Source organism: Microcaecilia unicolor, chromosome 2 (assembly GCF_901765095.1).
Source record: "Microcaecilia unicolor chromosome 2, aMicUni1.1, whole genome shotgun sequence".
Taxonomy (NCBI): Eukaryota; Metazoa; Chordata; class Amphibia; order Gymnophiona; family Siphonopidae; genus Microcaecilia; species Microcaecilia unicolor.
The window spans coordinates 129,307,853-129,326,890 of record NC_044032.1 but is presented as its reverse complement, the minus strand read 5'-3'; the positions used below and the strand labels follow the sequence as shown (position 1 = coordinate 129,326,890).

The following is a 19,038-nucleotide window of genomic DNA, read 5'->3' as shown; positions in this document are numbered from 1 at the left end:
TTTCCTGTACACCAAGGCCGTTCTTACCACAGCCTTAAAATGGCCAATTTTCTACTTTTTGCATTAATGGCCATGCACTAATGTAGCAATTAGTGCATGGTCATTAAAAACATTTAAAAACAATAGTATAAGCATTTTCACCAACTGTTTTGTAGGCTGTAAGCACCCATGGGCTATTCCTGTGCTAAGCAGTTTGCATGCTAATGTGGATGCACCAACTGTTTAAAAATGCCCATTTTCAGGCACTGACATGCCCCTCCCCCCCCCCCAAATGAAATATTTTTTTAGTGCACAGATTAGGCTCACATGAGTTTGTCAGTTACCTAAGCAGCTCCCACAGTATTAACACCCTACACATTATATGCAGGTACTTTCTCTGTCCCTAGAGAGCTCATAATCTAAGGGGTTGTGTTTGTACCTGTGGCAATGGAGGGTTAAGTGACTTGCCCAAGGTCATAAGGAGCTGCAACAGGAATTGAACCCGGGTCTCCAGGATCAAAGCCACTGTACTAACCATTAGGCTACTCCTCCAGCCGCTGTGCCTTTTTAAGCTGTATTAGTGAGGTAGCACCTAGAGCAGCCTCTTAGTGTGTTTCACGTCCTCTACATTACACTGAAGTCGGTATTTTTTAGACAGTAGTATCTGACACCACAAACAATTAATTAAAAATACTCCGGCTCATCACCCCTCTTATTTTGGTATGATGGATCTGTTTCCCTTCATATTTTACGTTTGATTTCTAAAGATGAAGCAGCCAGCGCAGAGCCCCTTCCAGAACTCCTAATCTTAAATTGCTCCCCTTTACTTATTAAGAAATCTTAAAATTAAAAACACACAGTAGGAATAGCGCATGCGACCAAGCAGATGACAAGGATTTTACTAGTTAGAAAAGAAAGAAAAACGTGATATCTCCATACACGTATACTTTAACATTTATTTCAAACATTTTGCCACAATCGGTGCTCGGGATCCTATCTAGCGCTGAGGAATCAGGACAGGCATAACTCCTTTTCGTACAGATATTGCTGGCAATGTCCAAGTGCATCTTGTAAGACATTACACACTATATACACTGCAGATTGTGTACAACCCAACCATATGATGAACACTATATATTACACAAGGGATAATGCACTACATACTCCTATACACAGTCATACACAGTGTACAAGCTATAATCACACTACATACTTCCTCCTGCCTAGTCACTGGCAAGTCCACCAACAAAGATTGCTTTCCACTTTTGTTTTCCAGACTTTGGCACTGGGAAAGGCTGAGGTTCTGTCGTCGACTCTCCTAGGAGTGCCTCATCCAGTCTTCTTTCCCCTTCCCAGAAATGTATCCTAGCTCCTCTGTCTTGTACTGTTTCATTCCTCCTCCTCGCCTCCAAAACTATTTTATGCCTTCTCTCTATCTTACAGAGGGGATGGATCATTCATTATTCTCCTTATTCCAAGAGCGGTCTCGGGTCTCTTCTTTTAGGGTCTTTTCTTTCCAACTCATCTTCTTTGCAGGAGGTGTCTCATCACTTCTCATCCCCTCATCCCTTGAATGTGTCATTTCCTCCCCTCTCCCCGTCCTTTCCTAGGTGTCTGTTCCCTTCTTTTCCTCTTATTGGAAGTTGTCTCGTTCCTCCCTCCTCTCTTCCCTGGACGTTTAATTCTCTCCCATAGCCTTCTGTGCAATAAGTATCTCATTCCTTCTCCTCCTCTCCCGAAGTCTAATCTCTCGCCCTCTCATTTGGGTGTGCTTCATTTCCTTCTCCTTTCTCTTCTCGGGGGGGGGGGGGGGGGGGGGGGTCCCTTTTCCTCTTTTTGTCACCTTCCCACCTCATTCTGGAGTGTCTCTGATAAGGCCAGAATCCTCGATCTCACGTCACACAGTACTGGGTTCTGACGTGGGCTCCGCCACCCTTTTTCGGACACTATATAAAGGAGCCCAGGTATGTCTTGACAAAACTCCGCAGAGTTTCAGCACTATGGAGAGCTCCCGAGTGTGCGTAGTCACCTGCTGTTCCGCCTTCCTGTTATTACTGCTTGGGGCGAGCTGCCAGGAAACTGGGGAGTTAGAGCCCCGATCCCTAGACTTCTACACTACCGTGGAGAGCACGTCTCGGGAGAAAGAACTGGTATGTTCTCTTTTGCGTGAGTTTTTGTCTTCTATCTATCCTGTTTAGCACAGAACTTTGTAGCTACTTTCCATGTTGAAATTGTACCAGCAATTCACAATAAGTTTTAAAAGACGAATGAAAAACAAACCTGATAATTAGCTTGTGCCACAGTTTCTGAGTATACCAAACTGGTTGAATGGGTAGTCTTAGTTTTATAAGCTATCCTTGCCCTCACTGTGGGAGAGTCTGCTAAATGCCCAGTTTGATTTCCTGGTGTCCAGAGTAGAGAGATGTGGTAGCCGTGTTAGTCCACTTCTAAAGCCAGTCAAATAGAAAAATAATAAAATAAATCATAGAAAAGAAAATAAGATGATACATTTTTATTGGACTAACTTAATACATTTTTTTTTTTTATTAATGTTGGAAGGTAGCCCTTCTTCGTCAGATCAGAAATAAGCAAATTTTGATAAGTAACAGCATATATAAGTGAAAGATCAAAGTATTTCAGTGAAAGGATGAGGGAGGGGTGGGCTAGGTGAGAAACAGAAAGGGCTGAGAGGATTAGGGACAGGGAGATATGCATGGTGATCAGAGGGTGACAAAGCAGTGAAATTTCATGGTTTATAATGGGCTAAAAAAAACCAGATCTTTGTTAACTCCTGTCTGGTGGGTGTCAAAATATTTAATCATTTTGACTTCAAAGGTCTTGTGTTCCTGTATTGTTTTAAAGTTTCCTTTAAGTATTCTCACTATAAAATCATTAGTACAGTGTTCTGGTTTTGTAAAGTGCTGTCCCACAGAGGTAACATCTTCATTGGCACTGGCATTTTTCATATGATGTCTATGTAAATTAAATCTTTTCTTCAGCATCTGGCTTGTTTCTCCAACATAGCACCCTTTGGTCACATTTTTTACAATGGATGACATATACTACATTGGAAGATGAGCATGTGAAGGATTCCTTTATGTTGAATATTTTTTCCTTTGTGAATGACTGTGGGGTCTTGTGAAATGTTTTGGCATAGTTTGCAGCTGGATATATTGCAAGGATGTGTGCCATTCTCTTCTTTTTGGGTCTCTGTTGAGAGCTTGCCTCTCACTAGCTTGTGTTTTAAATTGGGTGGCTGTCGGAAGGCCAGCACTGGTGAGGATGGGAATATCTCTTTCAGTAATTCATCATCCTGGAGTAGTGGCTGCAGATCTCTTATGATTTTCCTCAGTTTTTCCAGCTCTGGGTTGTATGTCACTATAAGGGGGATTCTGTCCGTGGCTTTCTTTTCCTTGTATTGTAGCAGAATTCCCCTGGATGTTTTGAGGGAGGAGGCAATATTCTTGGAGATTATTTTGGGGTTGTATCCTTTCTGTTCGAAGGATGCAGTCAGGATTTTGAGGTGCCTATCTCTGTCCCCTGGGTCAGAGCAGATACGGTGGTATCTTGTGGCTTGGCTGTGGATAATGGATTTTTTTGTATGTGAAGGGTGGAAGCTGGAGTTGTGGAGGTAGCTGCATTTGTCTGTGGGTTTCCTATATATGGATGTTTGTATGTAGCCATTGCTGATTGAAACTGTGGTGTCCAAAAAATTGACTTTTTCTGGGGAGTAGTCAATTTTGAATCTGATTGTAGGATGGTATGTATTGAAAGAACTGTAAAATTGTTTTAGAGTTTCTTCCCCCTCGGTCCAAATCATAAAAATGTCATCAATATACCGGTAGTATTTTAGGGGTGTGGTCTGATATGTATTCAGAAATGTCTCTTCCAGTTCAACCATAAAGAGGTTAGCATATTGGGATGCTGCCCTGGTGCCCATCGCAGTGCCCATGATTTGTAGGTAGATATCATTGTTAAAGCGGAAATAGTTGTGAGTTAGAATAAATTTGATTAACTTTGTAATAGTTTCTGGTGAGTATTGATGGTCCAGTGTGGATGTTTTTAGGAGCTTCTCACATGCAGCTATGCCATCCGCATGGGGAATGTTGCTGTATAGTGATTCTACATCCATCGTGACCAGAAGGGTACCCGTTGGTAATTGCTTCATATTTTTGAAGTTATTCAGAAAGTCTGTGGTGTTTTGAATGAAGCTGTTTGTCTTGTGCACAAGAGGTTTCAGAATCCCCTCTATAAGTCCAGATATTTCCTCCATGAGTGTGCCAATACCCGATATGATTGGTCTGCCAGGGTTTCCAGGTTTGTGGATTTTGGGTAGCATGTAGAATGTGCCCACAGAGGGCTGGTTTGGTATGAGTTTCTTCAGATGTGGCTGTACTTGTTTATGAAATATTCTGATAAGGTCTTTCAGTTGTTTCGTATAGTCCTGTGTGGGGTCTTCAACTAGTTTCCTGTAGTATGTTTTGTCTGAGAGCTGTCTGTGCCCTTCTTCGATGTATTTTTGTGTGTCTATAATCACCACTGAGCCCCCTTTGTCTGCGGATTTGAGATCATGTGTTGGTTGTTTTGCAGGTTGCTTATGACTGCTCTTTCTGGTGGAGTAAGGTTGTACAGGACTTTCTTTTGTTTGCTGGAAACTTGTGATTTTACCCTGTACCTGAAACTTTCTATGTAGCTGTCTAGTTTATTGTTTTGTCCACATTGTGGGGTGAAATATGTGTTCTTTCATTTAATGATTAAATATTTTTACACCCACCAGACAGGACTTAACAAAGATCTGGGTTTTCTAGCCCATTATAAACCATGAAATTTCACTGCTTTGTCACCCTCTGATCACCATGCATATCTCCCTGTCCCCCATCCTCTCAGCCCTCTCTGTTCTCACCTAGCCCACCCCTCCCTCATCCTTTCAGACCATCACTGAAATACTTTGATGTTTCACTTATATATGGTTACTTATCAAAATTTGCTTATTTCTGATCTGACGAAGAAGGGCTACCTTCGAAGTTAATCAAAAAATGTGTTGTTAGTCCAATAAAAAAGGTATCATCTTATTTTCTTTTCTATTTTTTTTATTTTATTCTATTTTTATTGACTGGTGTCCAGAGGGAATCGGTTTTCATTCTTCAGGTATTGTGATTATCCTGCACTTATGTTTTGCAGCTTGAGGCACTGCAGGAAGTGCTGGAAAAGCTGAAAAGTAAAAGGATTCCGAGCTATGAGAAAAAGTACGGGCAGGTTCCCATGGTGAGTTTTTAAGTTTGTTTGCAGTATCTTGCCAAATCTTCTTCACAATAGGTTGTTTATTCACATTGTAATGTAATTTTAAAGTGCTGTAAAAATGCTGAAAAATCTAATAATAAAATATTTTAGTTAAGTGAAATAATAAAGACTATACACTTGGCAGGCATTCTAAACTTTTGAAAATAAAATGCTAGCTTTATTCTGTTGTACAAGTTAGGACTATGGTCTGACCAATATGACCTAGAATTCCAGAAAGGATTGCTCCAGGGTTGTATATTTTCTTAATTTTTTTTTAAGATGTGCTACTGCTTCAGAAGTGTATCCTGCCATAATTGTGCTTCCTTTCTCTTGGCTGTTGAATGTTACAAGTCATCAATAGCATCGGTGTTCCCTTTTTATCAAGGACTGATATGCAATTATATGTTTCTGCCATTATCTTTGGACTAAGCAAATGTTATTCATTAAATAAGGATGTTATTTATACTAATCAAGAATGGAAAGGGTCGTCTCTAGATCAAAAGTGGCAAAGTTTTGGAAATCCCTTTCCTCAGAAGTGGACAGTGAGAATAAACCCTAAATTAAATGGAAAACCATCACATGTATTAATTATACTGCTATAATTTTGTTTAAAAAGTAAAGAGAAAATTAATAAGCATAGCAGGATGAGAACCAGGGCAACCAGTGTTAAAATCCTGCATCTGGAACTAATGCTCCTTGTGACCTCTTGCAAATTTTAGATTTTTGTGCACACCTTTTTCAGTAGTAGCTCAAGGTAAGTTACATTCATGTACTCTGGATATTTCTTTGTCCCAGGAGGGCTCATAATCTAAGTTTGTACCTGAGGCAGTGGAGGGTTAAGTGACTTGTCCAAGATCACAAGGAGCAGTAGTGGGATTTGAACCGGCCTCTTCTGGATTGAAAGATTGGTGCTCTAACCACTAGGCCACTCCTCCACATTACTCCACAAATTACTTCCAAATATATTATCTAGGGTACAAATTAAGGGCCAGATATACTAAAAGGTGCTATTTTGGTTCTGTGCACTAATATCAATTAACGTGTTATTTACTGGAGGCATGATTTTATAAAATAGCACCTATTTACTAATGACACACATTAAAAGGTATTAGTGTGTGAAAACATGGTTGTTCACTTTAGTAACTCTAGTCCTTAGAATGTATCCCTCTGGAATCTACTATGCCTAAATTTAACTCACATTTGGAAAGATGAGTAATTAAATCCAATCCAGACTAAGGCCTCAGGCTTTTGTTGGTTAGCAAGTAACTGCTAGAGTGCTTTAGGATATTACCATCTACTAATTCTGATAGATCAACCTCTGATTGGCCAGTGAATCTCCACTAGGGCTTTCAGTTATGAATAAAAATAAAGCTACATATATATTACTTCTGGAACTGTAGTTAATGGTATATAAAATTTTACATTAATCATTGCTCAAATACATTTTAATAACATGGTCACTAAACCACTAATCAGCTTATAAAGAATATATAATAGCTGACTATTAGGCAATGACAATATATAATTCCCTCCAAGAATGTTAAAAAGAGGTTTTTGTGTAATTAATGAATAAAAAAATCATATACTAGTTAAGAAAAGGAAAAGGAAAATCCTGCATCTCGGACTGATGCTCCTTGTTACCTCTTGCAAATGACTTCCTCTGGGAAAGAGGTGAATCTATGCAGCAGCTTTCTAGTGGAAGTGATGGGGGTCAAACATAGTAATGGATTTCAAGATGGCAGCAGAGAAATTGAAGCTTATGGTAACTTTGCATAATGGTTCAGTGACCATGAACTTTTTTGGGTTTGGGGATGAAGATGATACATTGAAGGAGAAAGAATGGTGGAAACTAGATTGGGATCGAGGGAGAGACTGGAGACATGACAGGATGTCCCCTGGGCCCAGTCCTACCTCATTCCTGCCGAGCAGGAGCGGCTGACTTGGAAGTGACCACTGCAGGGCAAAGAGACACGGGGAATTGCTTCTGCAGTGGCACAGTGCCCAGGCTTGGGGGCAGCAAGACAAGGAGAGAAAGCAGGAAACGGTGATGGTGTTAGACCCCTGCAAGAGAGATGGGGAAGAAGAGTGGAGAGGAGAGAGCAGGGGTTGGTTATGGTGATTGTGGTAGAGCCTTCTGAACTCCTTTGCCTGGCAGTCATTTACAGGGAAAAAGAAGACAGGCAATCTTTAGTAGTAAGCAGCCTATCATATTTGCAAGCCTACTGGCCTGCTTAGTCTTAGTTAATATTAATTGTGGACTGCAAGCAACTCAGCAGCAGTCAAAAAGTGGACTGCTTGACAAAACGTTTTACCCTTGCCTACAGGAACTGCAGTAGATCTTAGCAGGGAACCCTAAAAGTTTGCTTGTCTCCCTTCCTACTCTTCAGTCTCAGTGGGGAAAACAGGGAGGCCAAGAAAGCCACTGGCTCCTACGTTTTTGGGCTATCATCTAGCTCAAAATAAAATTGTCAAGACCTGCCTTATGATCTTCTCAATCTATTCTCTGTTTCCTCATGAATAATTCATAACATTCTTTTTTTGACTGGAAATTGTCAGGAAATTCTTTTTCATGAGATGGTAGTTGATGCCTGGAATACCCTCCCGAGAGAGGAGGTGGAGAAAAAAACAATGACAGAATTCAAAAAGGCATGGGATGAACACAGAGGATCTCTAATTAGAAAATGAGTGGTATAAAAAACAAAACTTAAATAATTGCACATGTGTTTGTATGTCAAGTGGTGCTTAGACGGCGACTCTGGCTGTAAAAAATTAAGGCTGCTGCTGGGCAGGCTTGTAAGGCCTGGGTGTTGCATATGGCAATCCAGTTTAGGATGGGCTGGAGAGGACTTCAACAAACTCCACTAATTTGGAACATGAGGACAGTGCTGGGCAGACTTTTATGGTCTGTGTCTCTCAAATGACAAGATGGATTAGGATAGGCTGAAGTGGGCTTTAACGGCAGCTCCAGTAGTTGGAACATAAGGACAGAGCTGGGTGTACTTCTACAATCTGTGTCCCAGAAACACCAAAGAAAGACCATGATCGAGTATATAATATTATATTCATCGTTGATTTAATAATGAATTGATAACAAATGTGACTGTTGGGCAGACTGCATGGATCATTCAGGTCTTTATCTGCTGTCACTGTTACTATGACTGTTGTTGCACACTGAGCCAAGGATTTCAATGTGTTGCCCAGGATGGCTCCAAAGTCCTTTTCCTTGCCCTTGGGAAAGGTAAATGACAAATTAAAGTTGTATTGTATTGAATTACAGTGCACTCCATTTAAGTGCACGTCGGATAAGCGCATGCTCTGTTTAACTGCATGCCGTACTTCGGTCCCGTTTTTGGCGCCATCAATTTCTATAGGGACAAACTTCAGTTTAGCGCACCACTGATTAGTGCAAGATTCGCTTATATGCATGGTTTAAGACCGCTCCTCTGCAGGAAAGACTCCGCATAAGCACGCGCACGGAATATGGAGACAAGAAGGTGGTAGAATTAGAGGACATGAATTTAGGTTGCAGAGGGGCCAATTCAGGAATTATGTCAGGAAGTACTTTATCACAGAGAGGGTGGTAGATACCTGGAATGCCCTCCTGTGGGAGGTGGTGGAGATGAAAATGGTAACACAATTCAAAAATGCATGGTATAAACACAAAGGAATTCTGCATGGAAGAAGGGAACTAAACAAACTTAGCAGTGATTAGGTGGTGACTCCAGTAATTTGGAAGCAAAGCCACTGCTGGGCAGACTTCTATGGTCTGTGCCCTGATCAGGTCTAGACAGACTTTGATGACAGCTGCAGTAGTTGGAGAACATGGCCAGTGCCGGGCAGACTTCTATGGTCTGTGCCCTGAAAATGGCAAGGACAAATCAAGATCACATTATACCTTATGCTATGAGTTATCTTGTTGGGTAGACTGGATGGATTGTACAGGTCTTTATCTGCTGTCATCTACTATGCTACTGTGTTACTATGATCCAGAAGAAGAAGGGACATCAATGTCTAAAAAGATGGACGTTGTTATTTAGACCTGATACTTGGCACATCCAGGTTACAGAAAGGTGCTCTGATTGACCAGCTGTCCACTGGAGGGATTAAGGCATGACACCTCATAATGTCAGCAAGCGCATTACCACTGTGTTCTACACATACTCACAAATATATAAAAAATACAATAACAAGAATTCTAATTGTGGCAAATAAATGGGCCGCAGCTTTATTCATCCCAAATGTCTCAAAATGAATACAAAACAGTTGTACTTCAAAATATAACATCAGTAAATAACTTCCGAATACAATACAAACATCCCACATGAAGCTAGTCGGTGCCGAACTATCTCCATCCTAAAATTACATTATCATTCCCAATCCCACCCCCCCCCCCCCCAAGAGGTCAGCGGTGTCCCCAACTACTTGTGGCAGTGCCGCATACAAGCACAACTGTTACATTCAGACATTGCAAAAATTTATAAACCCCAATGCATTTGTTTTAATCACCCCAAAATGCCACAAACTGAGCTGCAACCAACCTACTCCACCACCCACAATACTCAAAAAACCTTAAAGCAAATCATATCCAGGGCAGGATGGGTGGGATAAAACTAAGCTCTTCACATACTTTCCTTCTCAGCCATCACCCTCCACAGAATACCCTTTGCTCGCCAAAAACATACACAAAACAATGCACCTCCATAAACCCCTCCCCTGCAACTTCCATGCCCCATCCTATCACCTACAATTCTTTAACCTTATCCATCCTTACATTTCTAGCCAATCCTAAACAACCTAAGATACTACACAGCTCTGCTCAGCTGACATTATATGCCTTCCGCTATAAACTATGGGCTCCCTTAATCCTCCAGTGGTTGCTAGCCCCTCCCTCTCCCTCCAATGTGAAACCAGCAAGGGAAATCAGGTTTTTTGTCAGCTTCAGCTACTATGGACATTCTTAAGAGCATAGCACACAGATCTGAGAAGTAGTCTAAGGGGTTAGTGCAGTTAGCCAAGGGACTCAGGTGCAAATCCCACTACAGCCCTTTAAAAAAAAAAGAAATTGTGAGCCCTCCAGTGATAGAAAAAATACACATGGTAAGACACCTGCAAGGCTGAAGGCTATTGCAGTAGTGTACATTCAGTTATTGTAGCTATTTTTCTGTTTATGGAGGGATCTCAATTTAAAACAAAAATCAAAAACATCTTAAGTGAGATTTGAACCCTGGTCCCCTGATGTGTAACCCACTACGCTAACCATTAGGCTACCCCTCTGCTCTGTCTGAATGACTGTGTAGTCTAAGATGGACATTCCTATACTGCCACACAGATGTCCTTGTCCCTTGTTTTCCCCAGTCATAATTTGGACATTTCAGTTTGTAAAATGGGTTTTCATGCTGAAAATTTCTAGCACATGGATATCCATTTAATATGTGTTTTAGAACAGGCTGTATTCTGTTTTAAAATGCATCTGAGATGGAGTCCATTTATGACATATTGGCTTAGATGCCCATATGAGTTGGACATCCTTTCTAAAATGCCACTGCACATATCTGACTCAAAGTTGGCCAAATTGAATGACTGGCTTGCTCTGAGTCTTTGTTTGGGAAAATATTGATTGGGGTTGACATGGCAGCATTTTAGTTTTGAACCATTAAATCTGTTTAAGAAAGACTGGTTGACCAACTTAGCTGTGAAATCAATCTTACAGTAATTGTTTATTTAATCAGAATGATTATACAAGAGTGGCATAATGAATTTTACTACATTTAAATGAATGTGAAATAGAGCTGTATTCTACTATTTTGTAAAACAAAACAATGTTTTCAAAATATATATTTTTATTTAACAAATAGAAATACTGTATATTACAAACCAGCAAAGAAACAACACATATACAACCATTTCAACACACAGGTATAAGCTTTCCCTATCCAAAACTTCAGAATTGCAACTTAACAATAAATGAAGGAGTAGAGGCTAAGTACAACCTCACATTCCAGTCTTGTTATGCTTTAAACTATTAAAAAAAACCCCAACAAATTATCACACCCCAATTACAAGGAAACTCCATACCAGCATAGTGGGAGAAGAACTCACCACATCCCCAAGTGGCAACTGCAGTAGTTAGAAAGGACCAGGGCTGGGCAGACCTCTACAGTCTGTGCCCCAAAATTGGCAAGGAGAGATGGAGATTAAGTATGTGTATATCATACTTCTTTTCAAGCATATGCTCTTATTGCATGTGCTCCATATCTCTTGGGGAGGAGGGGGTAGAATCATAAAGCTGATATTAGAGAATAATTTGTGCCAGTTTGTGGTGGGGGAGGGGAAGGCACTCTTAGGGTTGAAAGCAACAATATTGTGTTCCAAGATTGCATCATATAACTGCCTGTATGAGTTGGCAAGGTAGCAAGTTGCCAATTTCCCTGTTTATGATGCCAGTGCTTAATCATGAAGAAGTGTAACCAGAGTGCCAGATACAATTCTGGCCACCTTGTTGGGTAGACTGGAGAGACTGTACAGGTCTTAATCTGCTGACATTTTACTATGTTACTATCAGGGGCATTTTCGAAAGAGAAGGGTGCCCATCTTTCGACACAAATTGGGAGATAGGCGTCCTTCTCTCAGGGTCGCCCAAATCGACATAATCGAAAGCTGATTTTGGGCATCCTCAACTGCAGTCTGTCGCAGGGACGACCAAAGTTCACGGGGCATGTCGGAGGCATAGCGAACCCAGGACTGGGGCGTGCTTAAGAGATGGGCGTCCTCAGCTGATAATGGAAAAAAGAAGGGCATTCCTGACAAGCATTTGGTCGACTTTACTTGGTCCATTTTTTTCACGACCAAGCCTCAAAAAGGTGCCCAAACTGACCAGATGACCATCGGAGGGAATCGGGGATGACCTCCCCTTACTCCCCCAGTGGTTACCAACCCCCTCCCACCCTAAAAAAACTTTTTTAAACATTTTTTTCCAGCCTTTATGCCAGCCTCAAATCTCATACCCAGCTCCATGACAGCAGTATGCAGGTCCCTGGAGCAGTTTTAGTGGGTGCAGTGCACTTCAGGCAGGCGGACCCAGGCCCATCCCCCCTACCTGTTACACTTGTGCTGGTAAATGTGAGCCCTTCAAAAACCACCCGAAACCCACTGTACCCACATGTAGGTACCCCCTTCACCCCTTAGGGCTATGGTAGTGGTGTACAGTTGTGGGGAGTGAGTTTTTGGGAGTGGTTGGGGGGCTCAGCACACAAGATAAGGAAGCTATGCACCTGGGAGCAATTTGTGAAGTCCACTGCAGTGCCCCCTAGGGTGCCTGGTTGGTGTCCTGGCCAGGGGCGTATCTGCGTGGGGCCACAGGGGCCTGGGCCCCCACAGATTTCGCCCTGGCCCCCCTCCCACCGCCAGCCCTCCCCCGCTGCCATTTCTTACTTTTGCGTCCGCTTCCTCCTGCGCCTTTAAAAATATTTCTTCAGCTGGCGGGGGACCCCAACCCCCACCAGCCAACCTGAGGTGACAACTTGCAAATTCTTCCTCCGCCGTGGCCAACATGCTGGAGTTGAAAGCGTCTGAATCCAGTTCGGAGTCTGACGACAACGTGCTGCGACGTCAGACTCTGAACTGGATTCAGTCGCTCAACTCCAGCATGTTGGCCACGGCGGAGGAAGAACTTGCAAGTTGTCACCTCGGGTTGGCTGGCGGGGGTTGGGGTCCCCCGCCAGCTGAAGAAATATTTTTAAAGGCGCAGGAGGAAGCGGACGCAAAAGTAAGAAACGGCAGTGGGGGAGGGCTGGTGGCGGGAGGGGGGTGGAGAGAGTCGTTGGTGGCGGTGGGGGGGTCCGGTAATGGCGGGGGGGGGGGGGGTCGGTGGCGGCGGGGGGGTAAAATGTGCCCCCTCCCTCTGGCTCTGGCCCCCCCTACCGCCGGAGGCCAGATACGCCCCTGGTCCTGGCATGTTAGGGGGACCAGTGCACTACGAATGCTGGCTCCTCCCATGACCAAATGGCTTGGATTTGGTCATTTTTGAGATGGGCGTCCTCGGTTTCCATTATCGCCAAAAACCGGGGATTACCATCTCTAAGGAAGACCATCTCTAAGGTCGACCTAAATGTTAAGATTTGGGCGTTCCCGACTGTATTATCGAAACGAAAGATGGATGCCCATCTTGTTTCGATAATAGCTCTTTCCCCGCCCCTTCGCCGGGACGTCCTTAGAGATGGGCGCCCTTAGAGATAGTCGTCCCCGTTCGATTATGCCCCTCCGCGTAGTTGTCCTTCAGGAGGAAGGCCCACATTTAGCACCAAAGGTTCAAATAGCTTACACTAAGGAAACTAAACACAGTCATCCAAGAACATAAAGTAGCAAGTGAGCCTCAGAGTCTTTCCCATTTAGCAATTGCTCATAGCTTTCCCATAACATAAATATAACACAACTGAGACTTCCAAGTCTGAAAGGAAGGAGGTTCAGCACATTTCCAGTTTTGAGCTTAAGTAATCCTGCCTGCAATTAAACACTGCTGACCTTAGAAGTTCTGTGGCCTAGTAAAAGCAGGGACTGATCTGTTAAGCAAGAAAATACCAGGATCCCAAGAGATATTGTGCCCCCAAAGCACTTGTATTCTACATTGAAAGTCTTCCAATGTGCCCAGCCTTTGCCCATTGTGACCAAATATGACTCATGGTGCCCTTAGTTCCACACTATCTCCAACAACTGGGGGAGACCCTGGCAAAACATAAGAGCAGTTGCACAGAGGTAAGGTACTGACAATACATTATCTTGACAGAAATTTCCTACAAGTTGAGTGCTTTAGTAGAAGTGTACAATGCTACTTCTATTTTATCTCAAGTTTCTGATTCATATCTAACCCATAGTTTTGCTTCTGTTAGTATAACAGGTATTTTAACATCTTTTTTCTTCTATAATATTGAGCGCAAAAGGCATCTAACCATGAACACTGTGGGGGAAATCTTCAAAATCATACTGTGCAGTTGTGAAGTTTGTGGACATATTTATCCCTGGATCTTGCACCAATTTCAAAGGAAAACTAAGTGCTTATTTTCTCATTTTCAAATTGCCAGGGCAAAAAGTACCCACAGAGACTTGCTCCTGCTTTGTCAGTAGATACAAAACATGTAGCTGACCCCCACACATATATTTACCCAGGGAAAGGGTCAGCAATTTTCAGCTGGCTTCTTTACCCAGCTAAAGCATTTTTGAAAATTCTCCCCCTCTCCAAGACTTCACTTGGAAATGGGTTTGTTTATTTATTTATTTATTTAGATTTAGCTCACATCTTTTTCAGTAGTAGATATCAGCTGGCTCCCTATCATCTGGTCAGTCCTGGTTTCTTCTCAGTGCATCGATGAGATTTCAAGTTTACAGATCAGGTTGATGCAATGGGATAAAAGAAATCCGGAGATAACATACATACAAAACAGAAAAGCTATTGGTACTCAGCCCCAGTTGATAAGAAACGTAAATATTTCATAAATAAAAACTAAACAATGAAATCTTGTCTCAGGTAGGTCATTCAACTTAAAGACTTGTTGTATATACTGTATAATTCATCAGAGTGTGTCGGGTTAAATTACAGTGAGTACAAACAACTTCTGCATCAGTAGGATTTCCTGGGATAATAGCAGAAGGGTTTTTTTTAGAGGTTCTGGTAGGCTAGGCAACATTATTCATGTCAGCAGCTGTGGAAGCATTACTGGCCTTGCTCTGTGCTTGTCTGAGCAATGTCTGGAAAAGTTCATCTCCCTGATATTTAAACGTCATGGTCAGTGTTGCTTTACAACGCTGACCATGACATTTAAACTTATGCCTGGATATTCAGTGCTGACTGGTACCTGAATGCTGGCATTGAATATCCAAGTATAAGCTGTCCACCGGAACTATGTTGATGTCTGAATTTACCTGGGTACTTATCCACTTACAGGCATTGACTATCAGCAGTACCCATATCTGGCTTTGTTTTGGCTCTGCCCTCAGACCACAACTGCACTCTCTGGATAGCGCTAGGGTGGTCGGTAATAATTCTCAGCGGCGTTATCCAGATAATGCAGCTGAAAACAAGTGGCTAGCCCTGGTGAGCTGAATTTATCTGGCTAGTAGCTGCTCCTGCCTTGGATAAGTGCACCTAACTATCAGGGCAGGCTCAAGGGACAGTGGTGCCCTGAGCCAACTTGATTTGGTGACCCCCCCCCATCGCATCACTTCCACCCCAGGACCAGTCTCTCTTTCCCCTTCCTCTTTCACTCTCCCCATGGGTCCAGCATTCCCTTCCTCTATCACCCTCCCCACCTTTCTCACTGCCCTGTGATCCTATGAAGTTTGTCGGTCACCAGCAGCAACAACAACATGGCAGGCTGCCTGTGGCTACCTCCTGGGTCTTCCCTCTGCTATCTGTTGCCTCCTCTGATGCAGTTTCCTGTGGGTGGGACATAGCAGAGGGAAGATGCAGGGGCTGGCCAAAGGCAGCTTGTCATGCTGTTGTTTCCACCGGCAACCGACAACCAACAAACTTTACAGGACCACAGGGCAGTGAGAGAGGTGAGGGATCAGTGCCAGACCTGTGGGGATGGGGAAGAGAGAAGGGGAGAGACTGGACCCTAGGGGGGGAGAGGAGGGGGAAGAAAAGGCTTAACCTGTAGACCAGGTGAGGTCAGAGGCTAGGATTTTGGAGCCCTTAATTGCCGGCACCCTGGGCCAGAGCCTCACCTGCTTCAATGGTTAAGCTGGCCATGCTAACTATTGGAGTCTAGATCTTTTTTCAGCCTTGTTCAGAGTAGCAGTTCCTTTATGCTGGTAGAGTCAGAGAATTGGGGAGCATTGTGTGATTGTAGACTATGGATCTTTTTACTAAAAGGAAGCAAAAAAAAAAAAACCCCGAAAGGAATCCCACGTTGAGCGTATTCATCAAATGACAGTAGGTAGGTGGAGAAGGCTTGAGATGAACCAAGGACACAAGATGGTCATCAATGAAAAAAACACTTTTATTTCTGATACTTGTAAACTTGTTTATACTGAAGTTTGCTACTGGCGCATCACTACCGTTAAGGTCTTTTTAAAGACCATTTTTACAATCGCTGTAGCGACCCTATAAGTGTTACACCTCAATACTATCTTGGATACGTCTATACCTAATGACCCCCTGAGGCAGGCACTCCATGCTGAAACACGATGCCGTGTCGGACTTTATATATGTTTACAAGTACCAGAAATAAAAGTGTTTTTTTCATTGATGACCATCTTATGTCCTTTTACTAAAACGCATTAATATCCGGGCTTAACACATTTTAACATAGAGTTTCCTATGCATGATGCCCAGATGTATGGACCTTTTTACTAAGGCACAGTAGGCCTAACATGGGCCTACTGCATGGGAAAAGGGCACTACCTCAGGATGCCTCGGCACATCCCGTGGTAGTTTGGCCATCAGTGTGCGCTACTCCCACGGTAAAAAAATCTTTTGTGTTTTTTGCCACGGGAAGCATGTCGGAGGTTGAGAGTAGGCATGCCTGTGCTAATTGGATAGTGCAGCCACATTGCCATACGCTATCCGATTAGTGGGGGAGTAGCGCGGGAGCCCTTGTCATATCTTAAATAGGTGGCAGTATGGTCTCCTGACAGTAATGGCCACACACTAATGGGGAAATTAGCACATGGCCATATAAAAACCCAAACACAGACATTTTACTGCTGTGCTAAAAGTGGCCACAGCATGCAGGAAACCCACGCACTGACAGCAGCGCCGGCCAATTTTTAGCATGGCTTAGTAAAAGAGCCCCTTAATGGAGCAGTATTTAGGGCTTTTTGTTTTATTTTATTTTTTTTGCAGGTGCTGCATAAAATTTTTCATTAGCGAGCAGGACTTGCAAAAACGTAATGCAGGAACACTTTCCACCTCCAATTTAGGAGGCACTAAGTACTCCTGCTTTAACTCTGCATTATCCAGTAAGTGCATGTCAATCAGAACACATCAGCTGGATAATGCTTCCATGCCCATTCCCCTGGCCCTAGTGAAGGGTCTAAATCAGTAGGGGTGAGTGGAGAAGACTGCATGACTGTGTGAGATGGAGAAGTCCCCTGCACGGGCCGATTTACCTAGCAACGTGCGAGATGTAAATCAGGAGTACTTGAGGGAGTATCATGAGGGAGATTTCAGGTCAGTCCTTGATTTCTAACAATCCTATCCTGATGCATTATGGGACCTGGAATACTGACTTCACTGTGTAGAATCAGGGATTACAAATATCACACTGCTCTGAGCTGTGCATTCTAAACCAGGACTGGCCAAAATGCCCCCCACCCCCCATTTGGAACTGAGTCATTGACAATTTTGCAAATTTGGCCCTGCAATCTGCAACAAGATTCTGTAGTCATCAGTCCATCAGATCTGTAGGAACCTTGTCAAAATGTTGTTTTGCAGATATATTGTTGGTAAATTCAGTAAGCGGAAGGTGTTTCTCAATGGAAGAAAAAGTCTATGAATAAGATTCAGTAACTAGGTAATGATCTCAGGTGTATAACAGCGCGAGTTGTTTTGATGCTTCTATTTATTGTAAAGATGAGTGTTTACGATGAAGTGCATTGCTCTGTTTTCCTGAACTCCTTTTTGCTATTGGCAGTGCGAGGCGGGAGATCAGTGTGCTGTAAGGAAAGGACCCCGGATCGGGAAGCTCTGTGACTGCCCCAGGAGGACCTCATGCAATACTTATCTTTTGAAATGTCTATAAAATACAAGAACACACGGAAAAGAGCAAGGACCAAGACTCCCCCTGGTTTATCACAGAGCAAAACACGTGAAAATGTCTGTTCCTTATGCATTACTATCTCTACAGCATCCAAACATGTGCAATGTCTTTTTTTGTTCTGATATGCTTTTAAGTTCTGTTGCAAAATGTATGCTGATGTGGAAAGATGTTTAACATGCTCTTGAGAACTGTATTTTTTATGTCAAATATCTTTAATAAAATTGTAAAATGGAGGGAGCAGTGGGAAGGCAATGATTTTGCTACAGATCATGTGAGGGCCTGTATGTGCAAATTGTCATCATTGATCTAAGTTGCTGTGGTTGACATGAACTAGTGGTTATGATCAATTTTTTAAACAAATTTAATTGAATCTACTATATTCTACCTAACCCAATAGAGCTGAAGGCAGATTACAATATAAACATAATCCATAAACATAATAAATGTTTACTTGGGTAAAATCTTTTAAAGTTATTCTTCCCCAGAAACAATGATAAATTATAGCCATTACTATACATGTGAAAACTTTGATTATATATATAAGAATATAAGAACCTAAGTGTTGCCATACTGGGACAGACCGAAGGTCCATCAAGCCCAGCATCCTATTTCCAACAGTAGCCAATCCAGGTCACAAATACCTGGCAAGATCTCAAAACAGTAAAACAGATTTTATGCTGCTTACCTAGAAATAAGCAGTGGATTTTCCAAAGTCCATCTTAATAATGGCTTATGAACTTTTCTTTTAGGAAATTATCTAAATCTTTTTTAAGCCCTGTAAAGCTAACTGCTTTTACCACATTCTTTGGCCACCAATTCTAGAGTTTAATTACACATTGAGGGGGTCTTTTACTAAAGGTTAGCTCGAGTTATCTGCAGCAGGTCCCATTTTATTCCTATGGGCCCTGCTGCAGGTATCTCGGGCTAATGTTTAGTAAAAGACCCCCTGACTAAAGAAATACTTTTTCCGGTTTCTATAAAATTTACTACTTAGTAGCTTCATTGCATGCCCCTAGTCCTAGTA

The 19,038-nt window shown here is 42.5% G+C and overlaps 1 protein-coding gene across 1 annotated transcript; it reads left to right on the top strand.

Annotated features, from left to right (window-relative positions):
* The first annotated feature begins 1,874 nt into the window (after positions 1 to 1,874).
* Positions 1,875 to 18,247, top strand: CARTPT (CART prepropeptide). Its single transcript, XM_030192304.1, has 3 exons — positions 1,875 to 2,129; positions 5,161 to 5,244; positions 17,889 to 18,247. The coding sequence occupies exons 1-3, from the start codon at positions 1,980 to 1,982 to the stop codon at positions 17,994 to 17,996; spliced, it is 342 nt and encodes a 113-aa protein (XP_030048164.1). The 5' UTR covers positions 1,875 to 1,979; the 3' UTR covers positions 17,997 to 18,247.
* The last annotated feature ends 791 nt before the right edge of the window (positions 18,248 to 19,038 follow it).